The 23,285-nt window shown below is 48.1% G+C and overlaps 1 protein-coding gene across 1 annotated transcript in view; it reads left to right on the top strand.

Moving 5' to 3' along the window:
• The first annotated feature begins 3,512 nt into the window (after positions 1-3,512).
• LOC143793501 (uncharacterized) overlaps positions 3,513-23,285 on the top strand; it is a 71,311-nt gene continuing 51,538 nt past the window's right edge. Inside the window, exons 1-5 of the mRNA XM_077280532.1 lie at positions 3,513-3,640; positions 10,789-10,935; positions 11,252-11,431; positions 12,002-12,125; positions 12,290-12,366. Of these exons, the coding sequence (XP_077136647.1) occupies positions 10,846-10,935; positions 11,252-11,431; positions 12,002-12,125; positions 12,290-12,366 (471 nt within the window). The 5' untranslated portion in view covers positions 3,513-3,640; positions 10,789-10,845. The remainder of the gene's footprint in view (positions 3,641-10,788; positions 10,936-11,251; positions 11,432-12,001; positions 12,126-12,289; positions 12,367-23,285) is intronic.

Raw genomic sequence — 23,285 nt, 5'->3', positions numbered from 1 at the left:
TGGTGAGCTTAGCAACGAATACAACCTTGGAGAAGACATTATTGAAATACCAGAAGACATGTTGTGCACTGACTGCATCGTAACTGATGTTTTTGGAAAATGCATTGAAATTGATGTGAACGACCAAAGTAGTGTTGAGAGGGCCTCTTCTCATGCAATTCTCTGTCCTAAGAACGATGACGTGGCTCTGCTAAATTCCCAGGTGATGGATAGAATGCCTGGAGAGTATAAGTTGTACAAAAGTGATGATTCAGTGGATGTAGATAATGAAGATGAACGAGAGCATTATCCAGTTGAATTTTTACTTACTCCATCAGGAATGCCATCCCACAGACTACAACTCAAAGTTGGAACAATCATAATGTTGCTGCGGAATCTAAATACAAAAAATGGTCTATGTAATGGAACTCGCCTTATTGTTACTGGACTCCATTCTAACGTCATTCAAGCAAGAGTGATCACTGGATCAGGAAAGGGAGATGAAGTGTTCATTGATTCATGTCCTTCAGACAACGGTCTTCCATTTAGGCTTCGGCATCGACAGTTTCCAGTTAAACCAGCTTTTGCCATGACAATAAACAAGTCACAAGGTCAAGCTCTACACCGTGTTGGCATATATCTACCGCAGCCCGTTTTTGGTCATGGACAATTCTACGTTGCATTTTCAAGAGTTAAAATGAGATCCAAGGTCAAGGTGCAAGTTCTTCCTACCCCGTTACAAGGAAAGTTGCTTATAGATAGTGAAAAGGTATTCACAAGAAATGTGGTGTACAAAAATATTTTGGGTTGATATTGTTAACAAATATATTAGTGTCGATGTCCTTCTTTTGTCCGATGATTTATTTAACTACAGTTAGATATTCATGTAATAGCTTATGTATTTTGATGATCTGTTTCATAATTTCATTCAATTGTATTAAGTTCTATGAGCAATAAAATTTAATGACAATAAATATATTTTACCCAGAAAATCCTGTGTGTTCATTGCATTATTCTGAAATCTTCATAAATAAACTATATACATATTCTAGAATACCCGATGCGTTAGAATCGGGCCACCATCTAGTACATAATAAATCTAACAGTTTCAGAAAGTATCTAAAGAATAAAAATATTACATTATTACAAACATAAAGATGATATGTCTATACAGTATATATATAACTAGCTATTGAACCCGTTCTACGCCCGGGTGGCGAGCATTTATATTGGTATATGGTCTCCATCCTGGTATGTGCTGCTCCCATCTTGCTCTCCCATCCTGTCATGTGCTGCTCCATCCTGCGCCCCCATCCTGTCATGTGCTGCTCCACCGTGTCATGTGCTGCTCCATCCTGCGCCCCCATCCTGTCATGTGCTGCTCCACCGTGTCATGTGCTGCTCCATCCTGCGCCCCCATCCTGTCATGTGCTGCTCCACCGTGTCATGTGCTGCTCCATCCTGCATCCCCATCCTGTCATGTGCTCCTATCCTGCGCCCCCATCCTATCACGTGCTGCTCCATCCTGTGCCCCCATCAGTGCGGGCGGCTGTGCGGAGTGCGGGCGGCTGTGCGGAGTGCGGGCGGCTGTGCGGAGTGCGGGCGGCTGTGCTGAGTGCGGGCGGCTGTGCTGAGTGCGGGCGGCTGTGCTGAGTGCGGGCGGCTGTGCGTGGCTGTAGGCGCCTGTGCGTGGCTGTGCGTGGCTGTGGGCGGCTGTGCGTGGCTGTGGGCGGCTGTGCGTGGCTGTGCTGGGTGCAGCGGCTGTGCGTGGCTGTAGGCGGCTGTGCTGGGTGCGGCGCCTGTGCGTGGCTGTAGGCGCCTGTGCGTGGCTGTGGGCGGCTGTGCGTGGCTGTGGGCGGCTGTGCGTGGCTGTGGGCGGCTGTGCGTGGCTGTGCTGGGTGCAGCGGCTGTGCGTGGCTGTAGGCGGCTGTGCTGGGTGCGGCGCCTGTGCGTGGCTGTGGGCGTCTGTGCGTGGCTGTGGGCGGCTGTGCGTGGCTGTGGGCGGCTGTGCGTGGCTGTAGGCGGCTGTGCTGGGTGCGGCGGCTGTGCTGGGTGCGGTGGCTGTGGTGGGTGCGGCGGCTGTGGGTGGCTGTGCTGGGTGCGGCGGCTGTGCTGGGTGCGCTGGCTGTGCGTGGCTGTAGGCGGCTGTGGGCGGCTGTGCGTGGCTGTGGGCGGCTGTGCTGGGTGCGGCGGCTGTGCTGGGTGCGGCGGCTGTGGTGGGTGCGGCGGCTGTGGATGGCTGTGCTGGGTGCGGCGGCTGTGCGTGGCTGTAGGCGGCTGTGCGTGGCTGTGGGCGGCTGTGCGTGGCTGTGGGCGGCTGTGTGTGGCTGTGGGCGGCTGTGTGTGGCTGTGCGTGGCTGTGGGCGGCTGTGTGTGGCTGTGGGTGGCTGTGCATGGCTGTGCTGGGTGCGGCGGCTGTGCTCGGTGCGACGGCTGTGGTGGGTGCGGCGGCTGTGGATGGCTGTGCTGGGTGCGGCGGCTGTGCGTGGCTGTAGGCGGCTGTGCGTGGCTGTGGGCGGCTGTGTGTGGCTGTGGGCGGCTGTGTGTGGCTGTGGGCGGCTGTGCGTGGCTGTGGGCGGCTGTGTGTGGCTGTGGGCGGCTGTACGTGGCTGTGCTGGGTGCGGCGGCTGTGCTCGGTGCGGCGGCTGTGCTGGGTGCGGCGGCTGTGCTCGGTGCGGCGGCTTTGCTGGGTGCGGCGGCTGTGCTGGGTACAGTGGCTGTGGTGGGTGCGGTGGCTGTGGACGTAAGTGGCGTAAGTAACAAATAGCTGTGGCATGAAGTGCCACAGCCTCATGGCACAGCAATTTGTTACTTGCGGTACCTTATTCATTTCCGGCGCCATTTTCTGTGTCCTCCTGGTGCCGGAATCGGCGCCTGCGCAGTCCGCGCTTTCCGGCGCCATTTTCTTGAAGACACACTGCAATGTGTCTTCAAGAAAATGGCGCCGGAAAGTGCGGACTGCGCAGGCGCCGATTCCGGGAGCAGGGGGATATTCATGGCCCGGAATGGCGTCGGTGGAACGGGACAGGTAAGTATACTCACCGTCCTGGCTCGTCCCTGTTTCTCCGGTGGAGATCGCGGTGTGCGTTCAGCGCTTACGCATACCGCGATCTCCTGGGAGCGTCGCTCTGTGGGGTCCAGACTGCGCCGGCGCTTGCGCAGTCTATAAAGGCTTCGGACAGAGTGACGCTCCCAGCGTTATATTATAGATGTGTGTGTACATTCCAATTCCACTACACTGCAGTCTACGAGGCTCCTGGAATCTGCTCCATTCTGAACATCGGAGGTGATTTTTTGAGGGACGTCACTGTAGAAACTGAACTGTATAGAATGGAGAAGCTGCAGAGAGATCATCAAAAAATCCACTGCGATCTACTCACCTCACCAGTGATCCGATTCCGTCTGCAGTGGAGATGACGGAAGGAGGAGGACAACATATCCAGTCACCACAGCTCCTCCACCATAAGCCAGCCCCGCCCCTGATCACATGACGGTGACGTCACCACAGGTCCTTCACCACTTCTGTCCTGAGCCCCGCCCCCTGATCACATGACGGTGACGTCACCACAGGTCCTTCCGCTCTCAGTGCAGCAGCTCCGTCCTGGTTGTGTGCAGCTCGTGTTCTCTGGTGTCAGCCAGCAGCAGATTTCCCGCCATTCCGGTGAGATTACAGGAGGGTTTGGTGGAGTTTTGGTGCTTGTGGTAAATCTGTGAGAGGAGAGTGTGGGGTGAGATCAGAGCTGTTCCTGTGGAGGCTCCTGCTCCATGTGACTGCGGCTCCTCAGTGTTGGGGACGGGCAGCATTGTATGGGGGATGTGCAGCGTCTGCTCCTCAGGCCGGCGTCACACTGGGCGTAAGACAATACGCCACGTATTATACGTCCGTACTACGGCCGTAATACGGAGAAATGTTCCCAAAATATTGATCCGTAGTCAGGGTGTGTCAGCGTATTTTGCGCATGGCATCCTCCGTATGTAATCCGTATGGCATCCATACTGCGAGATTTTCGCGCAGGCTTGCAAAACCGACATCTAATGGATTTATGTGCTCAAATGTTCGGGAAAACATATATACAGTGTATATATATATATATATATATATATATATATATATATATATGTCATTGAGACACATATATATATATTCTGTATTTAGATTTCATTCAGCGCGATATCTGTGAACAGCTGGTAATTCAATTGCCGGCTTCTCATTTCTCCTGCACAAACCCGACATGATGTGAGACATGATTACATACAGTAAACCATCTCATATCCCCCTTTTTTTTGCATATTCCACACTACTAATGTTAGTAGTGTGTATGTGCAAAATTTCAGCGCTGTAGCTGCTGAAATAAAGGGTTAAATGGCGGAAAAAATTGTTGTGGGCTCCCGCGCAATTTTCTCCGCCAGAGTGGTAAAGCCAGTGACTGAGGGCAGATATTAATAGCCAGGAGAGGGTCCATGGTTATTGCCCCCCCCCTGGCTACAAACATCTGCCCCCAGCCACCCCAGAAAAGGCACATCTGGAAGATGCGCCTATTCTGGCACTTGGCCACTCTCTTCCCACTCCCTGTAGCGGTGGGATATGGGGTAATGAAGGGTTAATGCCACCTTGCTATTGGAAGGTGACATTAAGCCAGATTAATGATGGAGAGGCGTCAATTATGACACCTATCCATTATTAATCTAATTGTTGGAAAGGGTTAAAAAACACACACATGATTTAAAAGTAGTTTAATGAAATAAACACAGCGGTTGTTGTAATAATTTATTGTTCTCTCAATCCATCAGGAACACCCTCGCTTGGAAAAATAATAAACGCACAAGATACATACCTTCTGGTGAACCGTCTCGTCCCACGATGTAATCCATCTGGAGGGGTTAACTAATATTACAGGCAGGAGCTGCGATAAACCACTCACTCGTGTCTGTAATCCCCGGGTGCTGAAAGGAAAGCAGTGATCTGTACTTACATTGAGTCGCGGTGAGGCGCCCTCTGCTGGATGTTCTCATGAACTGCAGCCTGGGAACTTTTTCCCACGCTCCAGGTCATATGAGGACATCCACCAGGGGGCGCATCACCGCGACTGAAGGAAATGTAGGTCAATGACCTACATTTCATTCATTCGCTGGGGAATTACAGGCACGAGCACACAGCTGCATTAGCAGGGCTCCTGCCTGTAATATTAGTTAACCCCTTCAGATGGATTACTTCGTGGGACGTGATCGGACATCAGAAGGTATGTATCTTGTGCGTTTATTATTTTGCCAAGCGAGGGCCTGGAAATGGAATGAGAGAGCAATAAATTATTACAACAACCGCTGTGTTTATTTCATTAAAATACTTTTAAATCATGTGTGTGTGTGTTTTTTAACCCTTTCAAACAATTGGATTAATAATGGATAGGTGTCATAATTGACGCCTCTCCATTATTAATCTGGCTTAATGTCACCTTACAATAGCAAGGTGACATTAACCCTTCATTACCCCATATCCCACCGCTACAGGGAGTGGGAAGAGAGTGGCCAAGTGCCAGAATAGGCGCATCTTCCAGATGTGCCTTTTCTGGGGTGGCTGGGGGCAGATGTTTTTAGCCACGGGGGGGCCAATAACCATGGACCCTCTCCTGGCTATTAATATCTGCCCTCAGTCACTGGCTTTACCATTCTGGCGGAGAAAATTGCGCGGGAGCCCACGCCAATTTTTTCCGCCATTTAACCCTTTATTTCAGCAGCTACAGCGCTGAAATTTTGCACATACACACTACTAACATTAGTAGTGTGGAATATGCAAAAAAAAGGGGATATGAGATGGTTTACTGTATGTAATCATGTCTCATATCCTGTCGGGTTTGTGCAGGAGAAATGAAAAGCCGGCAATTGAATTACCGGCTTTTCACTAACACCGCTGCGTATTTCTCGCAAGTCACACTGCTGGTCCGTGTGGAATCCGTATTTTTCTCGCCCCCATAGACTTTCATTGGCGATTTTTTTGCGCAATACGCTGACAAACGCAGCATGCTGCGATTTAGTACGGCCGTAGAAAGCCGTATAATACTGAACCGTAATATACGGCTGATAGGAGCAGCCCCATTGAGAATAATTGTGCCGTATGTAATGCGAGTTTTACGTACGTAGTTTCTGCGCTCTTACGTACGTAAAACACGCATGTGTGACGCCGGCCTCAGTGTTGGGGATGATAACCCCTTAGTGACGGAGCCAATTTCCTACTTAACCCCTTCATGACTGGAGCTTCTTCCGGTTTTTCGTTTTTCGCTCCCCTCCTTCCCAGAGCCATAACTTTATTATATTTCCCTCCATTTGGCCATGTGAGGGCTTGTTTTTTGCAGGACAAGTTTTAGTTTTGAATGACCTCATTGGTTTTACCATGTTGTGTAAGAGAAAATGGGAAAAAAAATTCCAATGTGGTGAAATTGCAAAAAAATTGTCATTGCCATTATGGTTCTCCAGGTCATTACGATTTCACAGACACCAAACATGACTAGGTTACGTTTTATCTAAGTGGTGAGAAAAAAATTCCAAACTTTACTAAAAAACAGTAAATTGTGCCATTTTCCGATACCCATAGCGTCTCCATTTTCATGATCTCGGGTCGGGTGAGGTGTTATTTTTTGCGTGCCGAGCTGATGTTTTTAATGATACCATATTGGTGCAGATACGATCTTGTGATCGCCCGTTATTACATTTTAATGTAATGTTGCGGCGACCAAAAAAACGTAATTTTGTCATTTTGACTTTTTTCTCATTACGCCGTTTAGCGGTCAGGTTAATCCTTTTTTTTATTCATAGATCGGGCGATTCTGAACCCGGCAATACCAAATATGTGTAGGTTTGATTTTTTTATTTTCTTTGAATGGGGCGAAAGGGGAGTGATTCGAATTTTTGTATATTTTTTTTTTCATATTTTTAAAACATTTTTTTTTACTTTTGCCATACTTCAATAGTCTCCATGGGAGGCTAGAAGCTGCCACAACCCGATCGGCTCTGCTACATAGAGGCGATAATTAGATCGCCTCTATGTAGCAGAATTACAGACTTGCTATGGCTGCTGACCACAGGGAGGCGCTCATAGCATTCCGGCATCAACAACCGTAGAAGTCTCAAGCAGACCTCTGGTTGTCATGCCGACGATCATGTGACGGGGGTCACTGATGCGCACGTTTCTGGCCGGATGACCGGAATCGCTTGCTAAATGCCGATGTCAGTGTTTAACAGCGGCATTTAACTAGTTAATAGCTGTGAGTGGGTCACGATTCCACCTGTGTCTATTGTGGGCTCATAACAGCTGACCTGTCCCGGCTCACCGCCGGAGCCCACCTCAAAGGGAGACATACTGACATCGGCGTAGTATTCCATCCAATGGCAGTAAGGGCTAATGACCGGGCCAATTTTTACAAGTCTGACCACTGTCCCTTTATGAGGTTATAACTCCGGAGATTCCACGGATCCCGGTGATTCTGACATTGTTTTCTCGTGACATATTGTACTTCATGTTAGTGGTAACATTTCTTTCATATCACTTACATTTATTTATGAAAAAAACTGAAAGTTGGCGAAAATTTAAAACATTTTGCAATTTTCCAACTTTGAATTTTTATGCCCTTAAATCACAGAGATATGTCACACAAAATACTTAATAAATAACATTTCCCACATGTCTACTTTACATCAGCACAATTTTGGAAACAATTTTTTTTTTTTAGGAAGTTATAAGGGTTAAATGTTGAGAAGTTGATTTCTCATTTTTACAACAAAATTTACAAAACCATTTTTTTAGGGACCACCTCACACTTGAAGTGACTTTGAGGGGTCTATAATGATAGAAAATACCCGAAAGTGACACCATTCTAAAAACTGCACCCCTCAAGGTGCTCAAAACCACATTCAAGAAGTTTATTAACCCTTTACGGGAAAAATTGAACACTTGACTTTTTTTTCACAAACATTTTACTTCTGAACCAATTTTTTTTATTTTCACAAGGGTAGAAAGAGAAAATGAAACACAAAACTTGTGCAATTTCTCCTGAGTACGCTGATACCCCATATGTGGGGGTAAACCACTGTTTGGGTGCATGGAAGGGCTCAGAAGGGAAGGAGCGCCGTTTGACTTTTTCAACGCAGAATTGGCTGGAATTGAGATCGGATGCCATGTCGTATTTGGAGACCCCCCTGATGTGCCTAAACAGTGGAAACCCCCCAATTCTAACTCCAACCCCAATACACCCCTAATCCCTATTCTAGCCCCAACCCTAACTTTAGCCCAACTCTAACCCTAATAGGAAAATGGAAATAAATACATTTTTTTATTATTATTTTTCCCTGTCTAAGGGGGTGATAAAGGAGGGTTTTATTTACTATTTTTTTGTATTTTGATCCCTGTGATTGGGTCTGTCACAGTGATCAAAATGAACTAATAGTAAACATCTCCTATTGTTGCCGGGTACTGACTGGCAGATCTCTGCGGGGACACTGCGCATACGCCCGCCATTTTCTTCCCAGAAAAAGATTCCGGCGGCCATGGGGGGACACAGGAACATTAGGTGGGGAGGGGGGAGACACAGAACCGGGGACCCTACTTCTCTCTCTTCTGATATGCGATCACAGAGGAGAGAGAAATTAAATGGAAAATCAGACTTTTCTTTTTGCAGTTGCCGTTATACGGTTAATAACAGCGATCGCAACACTGGGGTCAGTAAAAACCGACCAGAATCATGTTCTCTAGGGTCTCAGCTACCCCCGGCAGCCGAGACCCTGGAGAATTTCTGACTCTGGGGGGCGCTATACACTTTTTCCTGTGGTTTAAGTACCCTTAACTGCCTTAAATACCCTTAAGGTGTATCGTGGTCGTTAAGGGGTTAATGTTATGGTAAATATTTATACTTTGATTATTATTAGACAGTTACTTCTCCCTCTATATCTGATAATTCTGTATTTAGTATTCGCTCTATAAGTGTTATTGATAGAAGTGATAGCACCGGGCGCTGTCTCTATATAGAGGGTCTGTGGGGGGAGTTGTGTTTGTTATGTAGTGGAAACCTGTATGGAAACTTATAGGAGAAGCTCAGGAGGTGTCAGACATCTACCAGCTATCATCACATCAGAGACAAGAGCAGAAGCCGCGTCTGTTGTGTCCGATCCTTGTCTGGTCTCAGGTCCCGGTCACAGAGAGGAGAGAGCGGGAGGAATGGCTTCTTACATCACCAGTCAGAGAGGATTGTACTTGTGAACAGCAAGGTGGTAAATGATGTCTCTATATAGAGGGTCTGTGTGTTCTACAATCCTTTGTCTCTGAGTACAGTAATCTGGGGAGAACTGGTCTGATAATAATTCCCCACCGTAAATCTCTCCTCCCTCAGGTGATGTGATGTAAGAAGCCATTCCTCCCGCTCTCTCATCTCTGTAATAAAGACTTGTGACCGGGACCTGAGACCAGACAAGGATCGGACACGGACAGACACCGGCTGTGGGTATTTTCTTACCTCCGATGCATCGTATTTATTTTATTTCATTTTAAATTTGGAGCAATAATGGAAGATCTGGAGATCGTTGTATCTCAGCCGAAATTACCGTATTTTTCAGACAGTAAGACGCACCGGACCATAAGACGCACCTAGGCTTTAGAGGAGGAAATTAGGAAAAAAGATCCTGAAGCAAAAAATGTGGTCAATTCTGTACTTAATATCCCCTATCCTGGTAAATAAGGTTCCCTCATCCCCATCCTGATACACATGACCCCTCATCCCCATCCTGGTAAATAAAATTCCCTCATCCCTATCCTGGTATGATTGGCCCCATCAGAAAAGATTAAAAAAACCAAACCATTCCACTTCCTTCCTCCGCTCCCTCGCAGCGTCCTACTCCGTTGCCAGCAGCTGATTAATGCTTGTAAGCAGCACATGGCAGGGACGTCACAAGCAGAGAACAGCTGCCGGAATACTCACCGGGACTGTTCATCGCAGAGAGCAGTGAGTATTCATTGCTCTTCAGCAGCGCGCAGTGTCAGCCGGAGCCTTCCTGCTGCTGCCGGCGGTCCCGTCCCTGCCATGTGCTGCTTACAATCGTTAAGCATCTGCCAGCACTGGAGCAGGACGCTGCGAGGGAGCGCCAAAAAGAAATGAATATTCATTGCCCTCCACACCCATGGACATGGAATGCAGTGAATATTAATTTCTCTTTAGCAACGGTCACAGGAGTTTGCCGCATCTGCTGGCTCCTGCCTCTGTGACCCTCTGCTCTGCCAAAACCGCTCCCACCTCTCCACCACAGACAGAGCCGGTATATCCGGACTATAAGACGCAGTCCCCATTTTTCTCCACATTTTGGTAGGAAAAAGTCTTAAAGTCCAAAAAATACGGTAGCTCTCCTTGGAAGGGACTATAGCAACAGGGATGTACAGCATCTCCTCATCTCACAGCCTCCGCTGGCAGTGTAGTTATCGCGGTGACCATCCCCCTCTGGTGGTATAGTTACCATGTTGACCGACCTCTGCTGGCGGTGTAGTTACCACAGTGACCGTCCCCCACTAGCGGTAGAGTTACCACATTGACCGTCCTCTGCTGGAGGTGTAGTTACCACGGTGACTGGCCCTCTGCTGGTGATATAGTTTCCTCGGTGACCGTCCTCCGCCTACGAGGCTCATTATGAGCGGTTAGATTGGCGGAGGAGGCTGCGGTGGAGTTTTGTGGCTTTTCCTCCAGATTCCTCCTGATAAATGTTGATATTTGGCAAAATTTCGTGATTGTCGTTCTATCGTCCCCTGTGATTTCCATCTTCTCCTCCATCATGAAGACGCCGGCAGGACGAGATCCCTCCAGCTGATCCAGTGCTCATCCCTCCTCCTCCTGAATGACCCCGAGGATGGACGAGGACAGGGATGAGACCACCAGAAGATTATTCCACTTCGCCCTGGAGATCGTCTCCCTGCTGAGCGGAGAGGTAACTCCTCTACATTTCTATCAGCTTTATTGTGTTCTGTGACAAGTCCGACATCGGGAGGAGGAAATCCAGAATAGAGAGAAGGATTCTTTCCTGTAAGAGCAGTGATTGTGTGGAGCTCTCTGCCCGGAGGAGTTGTCATGGGGATTCCCTATAAGAGCTGTAGAGGGGCCGGGATGTCTGTCCGGAGGGGAATAATATTCCCGGTTATGGCCCCAGATTACTGGAGACGGTTATTGATCCCGGGATTTCTACTGATTGTCAGATCTGGAGTCGGGAAGGAATCTTCTCCCTAAGTGTCTCTCTCCATACACAGGATTACACAATAGTGAGGAAGACACCGGGGGACGGTGTGACTCCCATCATCCATCTCCAGGAGTCAGGAGGGCGGAGCCCGGGCCCCATCACAGAGCCTCCCCCGCACTCCCTGCTACATGAGAGGAACAAGAAGATCCTGGAGCTCAGCAACAAGATGATTGAGCTGCTGAGCGGAGAGGTGACTGCTGGGACATTATACAGGACTGGAGGATTCTGGGGGATGAGCGGAGAGGTGACTGCTGCGATATTATACAGGACCGCACTGAAGGATTCTGGGTGATGAGCGGAGAGGTGACTGCTGGGACATTATACAGCACTGGAGGATTCTGGGTGATGAGCGGAGAGGTGACTGCTGGGATATTATACAGGACCGCACTGAAGGATTCTGGGTGATGAGCGGAGAGGTGACTGCTGGGACATTATACAGCACTGGAGGATTCTGGGTGATGAGCAAAGAGGTGACTGCTGGGACATTATACAGCACTGGAGGATTCTGGGTGATGAGCGGAGAGGTGACTGCTGGGACATTATACAGCACTGGGGGATTCTGGGTGATGAGCAGAGAGGTGACTGCTGGGACATTATACAGGACAGCACTGGAGGATTCTGGGTGATGAGTGAAGAGGTGACTGCTGGGACATTATGCAGGACAGCACTGGAGGTTTCTGTGTGATGAGTGGAGAGGTGGCTGCTGGGACATTATACAGCACTGAAGGATTCTGGGTGATGACGGTGTCGCTGTTGTCAGGTTCCTATAAGGTGTCAGGACGTCGCTGTCTATCTCTCCATGGAGGAGTGGGAGTATCTAGAAGGACACCAGGATCGGTACCAGGATGTGATGATGGAGGAGCTCCAGCTTCTTACACCACGAGGTGAGAGGAAACCTTCCCCTGACATCAGATTGTCTCTTCAGCTTTGGTCGGTTGCTATTAGTGATGCAGCCACAGATATTTCTGTGCTGTGGTCACTTACTACTACTTCCATCATCTCATCATCACATCACACAATCTATTCCATCACTGTGTGTCTCCTACAGATGGATCCAGGAGGAGAAATCCACCAGAGAGATGTCCCCGTCCTCTGTATCCCCAGGACTGTCCGGAGGATCATCAGGTAGACGGCGCTGAGCCCTGTATCGGATCTGTATGTGGGGGGACATTTCTGATCGATATCATTGGTGTCCCAGATTTTGGTGGTTTCTTGTATTCTTTTTATTATGATTATTATTATTATTATTTATTTATATAGCACCATTGATTCCATGGTGCTGTATATGAGGAGGAGTTACATACAAGTTACAGATATCACTTACAGTAAATTAACAATGACAGACTAATAAAGAGGGGCGAGGATCCTGCCCTTGCAGGCTTACATTCTACAGGATGGTGGGGATGGAGACAATAGATTGAGGGTTGCAGGAGCTCCGGTGTTGGTGAGGAGGCAGCAGGGTCAGTGCAGGCTGTAGGCTTTCCTGAAGAGGTGGGTTTCAGGTTCCTTCTGAAGGATCTGAATGTGGTTGATAGTCGGATGTGTTGGGGCAAAGAATTCCAGAGGATGGGGGATATTCAGGAGAAGTTTTGAAGGCAGTTGGGTGAGGAGCGAATAAGTGTGGAGGAGAGAAGGAGGTCTTGGGAGATTACGTGATGGAAGATATCGGGAGATTAGGTCAGAGATATATGGAGGAGACAGGTTATGGATGGCTTTGTAGGTCAGTATTAGTAATTTGAACTGGATACACTGAGGAAATGGGAGCCAGTGAAGAGATTTGCAGAGGGGGAAGCGGAGGAGTAGCGAGGAGAGAGATGAATTAGTTGGGCAGCAGAGTTAAGGATGGACTGGAGAGGTGCAAGGTTGTTAGCAGGGAGGCCACAGAAAAGGATGTTGCAGTAGTCAAGGCAGGAGATGATGAGGGCATGCACAAGCATTTTAGTAGATTGACGGTTGAGGAAAGGACGGATTCTGGAGCTATTTTTGAGCTTTGATGCCAAAGGAGGAGGATCTGTAGTAGGAGGCAGTGGTCAACTGTGTCGAAAGCAGAGGACAGGACTAGAAGGTGGAGTACAGAGTATTGTCCGTTAGCTTTGGCTGTAAGTAGGTCGTTACTGATTTTGGTCAGGGCAGTCTCAGTGGAATGATGGAGGCGGAAACCAGATTGTAGATTGTCAAAGAGCAAGTTAGATGAGAGGTGAGAGGAAAGTTCAGCATGGACGTGCCGCTCCAGGAGTTTGGAAGCGAATGGGAGCAGCGATATTGGGCGATAGCTGGACATAGCAGTTGGATCGAGGGTTGGATTTTTAAGGATAGGCGTGATTGTGGCATGTTTGAAAGCAGAGGGGAAGGTGCCAGAAGTTAGTGATAAGTTGAAGAGGTGGGTTAGGGATGGGTGGTGGTGGTGAGGTTGGGGAGGAGGTGGGATGGGCTGGGATCGAGCGCACAGGTGGGGAGGTGCGATTTGGAGGGGAGACAATTAAGCCCCCCTTCAGTGATGTTGGATAGGGAGGTTATGGGGTTTTGGGCATTGGTCTGGTATACTAAGGGGTTGTGGTGGTTGAACAATGAAGACTTGCCTTGTTTGGTCGATCTTATTTTTAAAGTGTGTGGCAAAGTCCTCAGCAGAGATGAGGGAGGTTGGAGGGGGCAGTGGGGGGGGGGGGGGGGCGGAGGAGAGAGTTAAAGGTTTTGAATAACTGTTTGGGGTTGTAGGATAAGGAAGATACGAGGGATGTGAAGTAGGCGTGTTTAGCAGAGGTGAGAGCTGATTTAAAAGCGAGTGTTGCCTGTTTGAATGCAGTGAAGTCATCTTGCCAATTTGTTTTCTTCCAACGCCGCTCTGCAACCCTGGACACTTGCCGGAGCTCTTTAGTGGTGCTATTGTGCCAGGGTTGTCTATTGATACGTCGCACTCTGCCATGAACGAGCGGGGCAACCGTGTCAATAGCTGATGCGAGAGTGGCATTGTAGAAAGTAGCGGCACTCTCTGTGTCGTGGAGTGAGGATATGGATGCCAGTGGTAGGATAGAGTCAGAGAGTGCGTGGGTGTCTAGGTGTGCAAGGTTTCTGCGGGGGTGCGCATGTTGCTGGACATGGGTGACCGGTGAGGAGGACAGATATGAGAAAGTGAGCAGATGGAGGTTGGATAGAGGGAGAGGGGAGGTGGTGAAGTTAAATAAAGAGCAGAGACGGGTGAAGACCAGGTCTAGGGTATGTCTGTCTGTGTGGGTGGCTGAGGAGGACCACTAAGTCCTAAAGATGAAGTAAGGCTACGTTCACATTTGCGTTGTGCGCCGCAGCGTCGGCGCCGCAACGCACAACGCAAATAAAAACGCAGCAAAACGCATGCACAACGCTGCGTTTTGCGCCGCATGCGTCGTTTTTTTCATTGAATTTGGACGCAGCAAAAATGCAACTTGCTGTGTCCTCTGCGCCCCGACGCGGGCGCCGCAGCGACGCATGCGGCGCAAAACGCAAGTGCGCAGCATGTCCATGCGCCCCCATGTTAAATATAGGGGCGCATGACGCATGCGGCGCCGCTGCGGCGCCCGACGCTGCGGCGAGGACCGCAAATGTGAACGTAGCCTTAGGGACAGGAGTTTGGAGGCTGTTGACTGAAGGCTATCAGTGGGGATGTTGAAGTCTCCCATCATGATAGTGGGAATTATTATGATCCTAGTGGCAAGGATCGCAAGTCTGACTAGCTAAGTAACTAAACAGACGACTAGCTCTGGGGAAGTGGTAACTGGATTGACCGCAACCTGATCCTATCCGCACACAACTATAGGTAGCCGTGGAACGTTACCTGGAAATCCTAGACGTCTCTTCACGGCCTGAGAAACTACCTATTCCTAGAGGGAAAGAAAGTCCTCACTTGCCTCAGAGAAATGACCTCAAAGATATAGAAAAGTCCCCACAAATATTAACGGTGAGTTAAGGGGAAAGCACAAACGCAGAGATGAAATAGATTTAGCAAATGAGGCCCGCTAACACTAGATAGCAGAAAATAGGAAGGGAACTGTGCGGTCAATAGAAAACCCTATTCAAAATATCCACGCAAAGATTGCTCGAGCCCCCGCACCAACTAACGGTGCGGGGGAAGCAACTCCGTACCCCAGAGCTTACCAGCAGCAAGAAATCACATATTAGCAAGCTGGACTATACTCATCATACACAGAAATCATATTGCAGACAGATGAGCAAAAAATAATCAAACAGAAACTTAGCTTCTCATGAAGAGACTGAAAAGGAAGATAGTCAGGAGTATTCAGAATAGTACTGAATACATCGACAGCCGGCAACAAGTGGAGGTGTAGCAGAGCTAAATAGGAACCTCCCTAGAGAATAACGAGGCAGCTGATCCAGCCACAGACCCGCAGGATAACAAACAAAGCCACCAGGGGAGCCCAAAAACAAAGCTCACACAATACCACCTGTGACCACAAGAGGGAGCCCAAAAACAGAGTTCACAACAGTACCCCCCCTTGAGGAGGGGTCACCGAACCCTCATCAAAACCCCCAGGGCGATCAGGGTGAGCCACATGGAAGGCACGAACCAAATCGGCCGCATGAACATCAGAGGCGACAACCCAGGAATTATCCTCCTGACCATAGCCCTTCCACTTAACCAAATACTGAAGCCTCCGTCTAGAAATACGAGAATCCAAGATCTTCCGCACCACATATTCCAATTCTCCCTCAACCAGCACAGGGGCAGGAGGCTCAACCGAAGGAACCACAGGCACCACATACCTCCGCAACAACGACCGATGGAACACATTATGAATAGCAAACTATGCTGGGAGGTCCAAACGAAATGACACAGGGTTAAGGACTTCCAAAATCTTATAAGGACCGATAAACCGAGGCTTGAACTTAGGAGAGGAGACCTTCATAGGAACAAAGCGAGAAGACAACCACACCAAGTCCCCAACGCGAAGTCGGGGACCCACACAGCGACGGCGGTTGGCAAAGCGCTGAGCCTTCGCTTGTGACAGCTTCAAATTGTCCACCACATGATTCCAAATCTGATGCAACCTATCCACCACAATATCCACTCCAGGACAGTCAGAAGGCTCCACCTGACCCGAGGAAAAACGAGGATGAAACCCCGAATTACAAAAAAAAGGCGAAACCAAGGTAGCAGAACTAGCCCGATTATTAAGGGCAAACTCGGCCAATGGCAAAAAAGTCACCCAGTCGTCCTGATCAGCAGAAACAAAACATCTTAAATAGGTTTCCAAGGTCTGATTAGTTCGCTCGGTTTGGCCATTCGTCTGAGGATAGAAAGGCCGACGAAAAAGACAAATCAATGCCCATCTTAGCACAAAAGGTCCGCCAAAATCTAGACACAATCTGGGATCCTCTGTCGGAAACAATATTTTCAGGGATCCCGTGCAAACGAACCACATTTTGAAAAAACAGCGGAACCAACTCGGAGGAGGAAGGCAACTTAGGCAAGGGCACCAAATGGACCATCTTAGAAAAACAATCACACACCACCCAGATGACAGACATTCTCTGAGAGACAGGGAGATCTGAAATAAAATCCATGGAAATGTGCGTCCAAGGCCTCCTCGGGACAGGCAAAGGTAACAGCAAACCACTGGCACGAGAACAGCAAGGCTTAGCCCGAGCACAAATTCCACAAGACTGCACAAAGGAACGCACATCCCGCGACAAGGAAGGCCACCAAAAGGACCTGGCCACCAAATCTCTGGTACCAAATATTCCAGGATGGCCCGCCAACACCGAAGAATGAACCTCGGAAATAACTCTGCTGGTCCATCTATCTGGGACAAACAGTCTCTCCGGTGGACAACGGTCAGGTCTATCCGCCTGAAACTCCTGCAGCACTCGTCGCAAATCTGGGGAGATGGCAGACAAAATCACCCCTTCTCTGAGGATACCAGCCGGCTCTGAATCTCCAGGAGAGTCAGGCACAAAACTCCTAGAAAGAGCATCAGCCTTCACATTCTTTGAACCAGGCAGGTACGAGACCACGAAATCAAAACGAGAGAAAAACAACGACCAACGAGCCTGTCTAGGATTCAGCCGCTTGGCCGACTCGAGATAAATCAGATTTTTGTGATCAGTCAAGACCACCACACGATGCTTAGCTCCCTCGAGCCAATGTCGCCACTCCTCAAATGCCCACTTCATAGCCAACAACTCCCGATTACCGACATCATAATTCCGCTCGGCAGGCGAAAACTTTCTTCAAAAGAAAGCACATGGCTTCATCACAGAGCCATCAGAGCTTCTCTGTGACAAAACAGCCCCCGCTCCAATCTCAGAAGCATCAACCTCGACCTGGAAAGGAAGAGAGACATCTGGCTGACATAAGACCGGAGCCGAAGAAAACCGGCGCTTCAGCTCCCGAAAGGCCTCCACAGCCGCAGGAGACCAATTAGCAACATCAGCACCCTTTTTAGTCAAATCCGTCAAAGGCTTAACAACACCAGAAAAATTAGCGATGAAGCGACGGTAAAAATTAGCAAAACCCAAGAACTTCTGAAGACTCTTAACAGATATAGGCTGAGTCCAGTCATGAATAGCCTGAACCTTGACTGGGTCCATCTCAATAGTAGAAGGAGAAAAAATGAAACCCAAAAAAGAAACCTTCTGGACTCCAAAAAGACATTTTGAGCCCTTCACAAATAAAGCATTGGCACGCAGGACCTGAAACACCATCCTGACCTGCTTAACATGGGACTCCCAATCATCAGAAAAAAACAGAATATCATCCAGATACACAATCATAAATTTATCCAGATATTCGCGGAAGATGTCGTGCATGAAGGACTGAAAGACAGAAGGAGCGTTAGAAAGTCCAAAAGGCATCACCAAGTACTCAAAATGGCCTTCGGGCGTATTAAATGCAGTTTTCCATTCATCACCCTGCTTAATACGCACAAGGTTATACGCAACACGAAGATCTATCTTGGTGAACCAACTAGACCCCCTAATGCAAGCAAACAGATCAGATAACAATGGCAAAGGATACTGAAATTTGACCGTGATTTTATTTAGAAGGCGATAATCAATACAAGGTCTCAGGGAACCATCCTTCTTAGCCACAAAAAAGAACCCCGCACCAAGAGGGGAGGAGGAGGGGCGAATAAGTCCTTTCTCCAAAGACTCCTTTATATAACTCTGCATAGCAGCATGCTCCGGCACTGACAAATTGAAAAGTCGTCCCTTAGGAAACTTACTACCAGGAATCAAATTTATAGCACAATCACAATCCCTATGAGGAGGTAGAGAACTGGGTTTGGGCTCATCAAATACATCCTGGTAGTCTGACAAAAACGCAGGGACTTCAGAAGGAGTGGATGAAGCAATTGACACCACAGGAGCGTCGCCATGAATTCCCTGACAACCCCAACTTGACACAGACATTGCTTTCCAATCCAGGACTGGATTATGAGTCTGCAACCATGGCAGACCCAACACGACAACATCATGCAAATTATGCAGTACAAGAAAGCGAATCACCTCCTGATGAACAGGAGTCATGCACATGGTCACTTGTGTCCAGTACTGAGGTCTATTCGTAGCCAATGGTGTAGCATCAATTCCCCTTAGTGGAATAGGGAATTTTAAAGGCTCCAAAACAAAACCACAGCGCCTGGCAAATGACCAATCCATCAGACTCAGGGCGGCACCTGAATCTACAAAAGCATTAACCGGGTAAGATGACAGGGAACAAATCAGGGTAACAGACAAAATGAACTTAGGCTGTAAAGTACCGATGGTGACAGATTTATCAATCTTTTTTGTGCGCTTAGACTAGAGCATGCTGAGATAACATGAGCTGAGTCACCACAGTAAAAGCACAACCCATTTTGCCGTCTATAATTTTGCCGTTCACTTCTGGTCAGAATTCTATCACATTGCATAGACTCAGGTGTCTGTTCAGAAGACACCGCCAAATGGTGCACAGGTTTGCGCTCCCGCAAACGCCGATCAATCTGAATGGCCAGAGTCATTGACTCATTCAGACCTGCAGGCGTAGGGAACCCCACCATGACATTCTTAATGGCTTCAGAAAGACCTTTTCTGAAATTTGCAGCCAGGGCACACTCATTCCATTGAGTAAGCACCGACCATTTCCGAAAATTTCTGGCAATACACCTCTGCTTCATCTTGCCCGAGAGAGGGCCAGCAAAGCTTTTTCAGCCTGGTTCTCAAGATTAGGTTCCTCATAGAGCAATCAAAGGGCCAGAAAAAACGCATCCACACTGAGCAATGCAGGATCCCCTGGCGCCAATGCGAAGGCCCAATCTTGAGGGTCGCCACGCAAGAAAGAAATAATAATTTTAACTTGCTGAACGGAATCACCAGAGGAACGAGGTTTCAAAGAAAGAAACAATTTACAATTGTTCTTAAAATTCAGGAACCTAGATCTATCTCCAGAAAACAACTCCGGAATAGGTATTCTAGGCTCTGACATAGGACTGTGAACAACAAAATCCTGAATACTTTGTACCCTTCCAGCAAGATGATCTACACTGGAGGCCAAACTCTGGATATCCATATCAGCAGCTGAACTCAGAGCCACACCAAGATTAAGAGGAGGAGAGAAGCCAGACACACAGCAGCTAGACACACGGCAGCAAAAAAAAAAAAATTGTCAAGGCTTCTCTTCTCCTGCTTCTGCCATGCAATTAACACTTTATTGGCCGGCTGTACTGTTATGATCCTAGTGGCAAGAATCGCAAGTCTGACTAGCTAAGTAACTAAACAGATGACTAGCTCTGGGGAAATGGTAACTGGATTGACCGCAACCTGATCCTATCCGCACACAACTATAGGTAGCCGTGGAACGTTACCTGGAAATCCTAGACGTCTCTTCACGGCCTGAGAAACTACCTATTCCTAGAGGGAAAGAAAGTCCTCACTTTCCTCAGAGAAATGACCCCAAAGATATAGAAAAGCCCCCACAAATATTAACGGTGAGTTAAGGGGAAAGCACAAATGCAGAAATGAAATAGATTTAGCAAATGAGGCCCGCTAACACTAGATAGCAGAAAATAGGAAGGGAACTGTGCGGTCAATAGAAAACCCTATTCAAAATATCCACGCAGAGATTGCTCGAGCCCCCGCACCAACTAACGGTGCGGGGGAAGCAACTCCGTACCCCAGAGCTTACCAGCAGCAAGAAATCACATATTAGCAAGCTGGACTAAACTCATCATACACAGAAATCATATTGCAGACAGATGAGCAAAAAATAATCAAACAGAAACTTAGCTTCTCATGAAGAGACTGAAAACGAAGATAGTCAGGAGTAATCAGAATAGCACTGAATACATCGACAGCCGGCAACAAGTGGAGGTGTAGCAGAGCTAAATAGGAACCTCCCTAGAGAATAACGAGGCAGCTGATCCAGCCACAGACCCGCAGGATAACAAACAAAGCCACCAGGGGGAGCCCAAAAACAAAGCTCACACAATACCACCTGTGACCACAAGAGGGAGCCCGAAAACAGAGTTCACAACAGGGAATATCAGTGGAAAGAAAATGAAAAAGCCAGGTGGAGAATTGGTCAATAAAGGCAGTGGCCGGGCCCGGAGGTCGGTGTATGACGGCCACTTGGAGGTTGGAGGGAGAGTACATGCGGACAGAGTGGACTTCAAAAGAGGGGGGATAAGGGAGGGTAGAGGTGGGATTATGTTAAAGGTGCAGTTTGAAGAAAGGAGAAGACCCACTCCTCCACCATGTCTGTTGCCGGGGCGAGGGGTGTGGGTGAAGTGGAGGCCGCCGTAAGACAGCGCAGCAGGGGAGGCCGTGTCAGATGGTGTTAGCCATGTTTCTGTGAGGCTGAGGAAGGCAAGCTTGTGAGAGAGAAAAAGGTCATCAATCACATGAAGCTTATTGCAGATTCAGTGGGCATTCCAGAGTGCTCCAGAGTGAGGGAGCAGGGGGGTGGGCATCAGGGGCACGAGTTTTATGTTGGAAAGATTGCGGTAGTTCATATTAGATAGAGAGCGGTAGGAGGGGGTAGTAATGGGAGGTATGAGCTGTGGGGGTCAAGGATTGGGAGATATGTCGCCCGCAGTGAGGAGAAGCAGAGAAAGGGAGAGCAGGTGGGAGAAGGAGAGTGGGCGGCTTGTTTTATGTTTTATTAGGACAGATTTGAGGTTGAGGAGCAGGTCAGCAGAGGAGGTCAGGTGGGGAGGAAAGAAGGAAGAGGAGATGATTATTTGGTTAGAGGGTGCTGGGGTTTGTGGATAGAGAGAGGATTAGTGGAGCAAACACTGTAACGGCATATGTAAACATGGTGAAGGAGTAAGATGGGTTAATAGCAAAGCTAGATCTGAGTAAAAAGAAGTGCTTACTCAGCAGTCATACCCAAAGACAGATACATAGAGTGGGGTCCTGACTCCTGCCATTGAAATAACTGCGGCGTCTCGATGCTTAGATGCTGTGATACTTTGCTGCAGGGATGCGCGTGCCTGACCCCACACGCGTGCACCCCTTAAGATGCTACTAAATTTATAAGACTGAGCAAAGGATCAGGTGAGAGGGATTGTGGGACCTTATTTGGGATAAATTAGCAATTGGCCAACACCCCAGGGGAGGTTACAAGAAAGGCACTGGCCCTTACTGCAACCATATGCGGTAACACCTTGCACCAGATATTTCCTGTGACCCCAGCATAGATGTACAGCAGTAAGTATTTAATTCAATGCAACAAATGAATTTAGCAAACATTCAGCAGGCACTGTTATATACCATTAAAGGAATTGTTACAGGATGATAGGCAGCAGATGACAGGAAGCAGAGATTGTACCATTAAAGGAATTGTTACAGGATGATAGGCAGCAGATGACAGGAAGCAGAGATTGTACCATTAAAGGGATTGTTACAGGATGATAGGCAGCAGATGACAGGAAGCAGAGATTGTACCAGTAAAGGAATTGTTGCAGGATGATAGGCAGCAGATGACAGGAAGCAGAGATTGTACCATTAAAGGAATTGTTACAGGATGATAGGCAGCAGATGACAGGAAGCAGAGATTGTACCATTAAAAGAATTGTTACAGGATGATAGGCAGCAGATGACAGGAAGCAGAGATTGTACCATTAAAGGGAATGTTGCAGGATGATAGGCAGCAGATGACAGGAAGCAGAGATTTCACCATTAAAAGAATTGTTACAGGATGATAGGCAGCAGATGACAGGAAGCAGAGATTGTACCATTAAAGGGAATGTTGCAGGATGATAGGCAGCAGATGACAGGAAGCAGAGATTTCACCATTAAAAGAATTGTTACAGGATGATAGGCAGCAGATGACAGGAAGCAGAGATTGTACCATTAAAGGGAATGTTGCACTATGACAGGCAGCAGATGACAGGAAGCAGAGATTGTACCATTAAAGGGAATGTTGCAGGATGATAGGCAGCAGATGACAGGAAGCAGAGATTGTACCATTAAAGGGAATGTTGCAGGATGATAGGCAGCAGATGACAGGAAGCAGAGATTATACCATTAAAAGAATTGTTGCAGGGTGATAGGCAGCAGATGACAGGAAGCAGAGATTGTACCATTAAAGGAATTGTTGCAGGATGATAGGCAGCAGATGACAGGAAGCAGAGATTGTACCATTAAAGGGAATGTTGCAGGATGATAGGCAGCAGATGACAGGAAGCAGAGATTGTACCATTAAAGGGAATGTTGCAGGATGATAGGCAGCAGATGACAGGAAGCAGAGATTGTACCATTAAAGGAATTGTTGCAGGATGATAGGCAGCAGATGACAGAAAGCAGAGATTGTACCATTAAAGGGAATGTTACAGGATGATAGGCAGCAGATGACAGGAAGCAGAGATTGTACCATTAAAGGGAATGTTGCAGGATGATAGGCAGCAGATGACAGGAAGCAGAGATTGTACCATTAAAGGGAATGTTGCAGGATGATAGGCAGCAGATGACAGGAAGCAGAGATTGTACCATTAAATGAATCGTTGCAGGATGATAGGCAGCAGATGACAGGAAGCAGAGATTGTACCATTAAAGGAATTGTTGCAGGATGA

Source organism: Ranitomeya variabilis, chromosome 1, assembly GCF_051348905.1.
Source record: "Ranitomeya variabilis isolate aRanVar5 chromosome 1, aRanVar5.hap1, whole genome shotgun sequence".
Classification (NCBI taxonomy): domain Eukaryota; kingdom Metazoa; phylum Chordata; class Amphibia; order Anura; family Dendrobatidae; genus Ranitomeya; species Ranitomeya variabilis.
The sequence above is the reverse complement of the archived record's forward strand: the minus strand, read 5'-3'. Positions and strand labels throughout refer to the sequence as shown.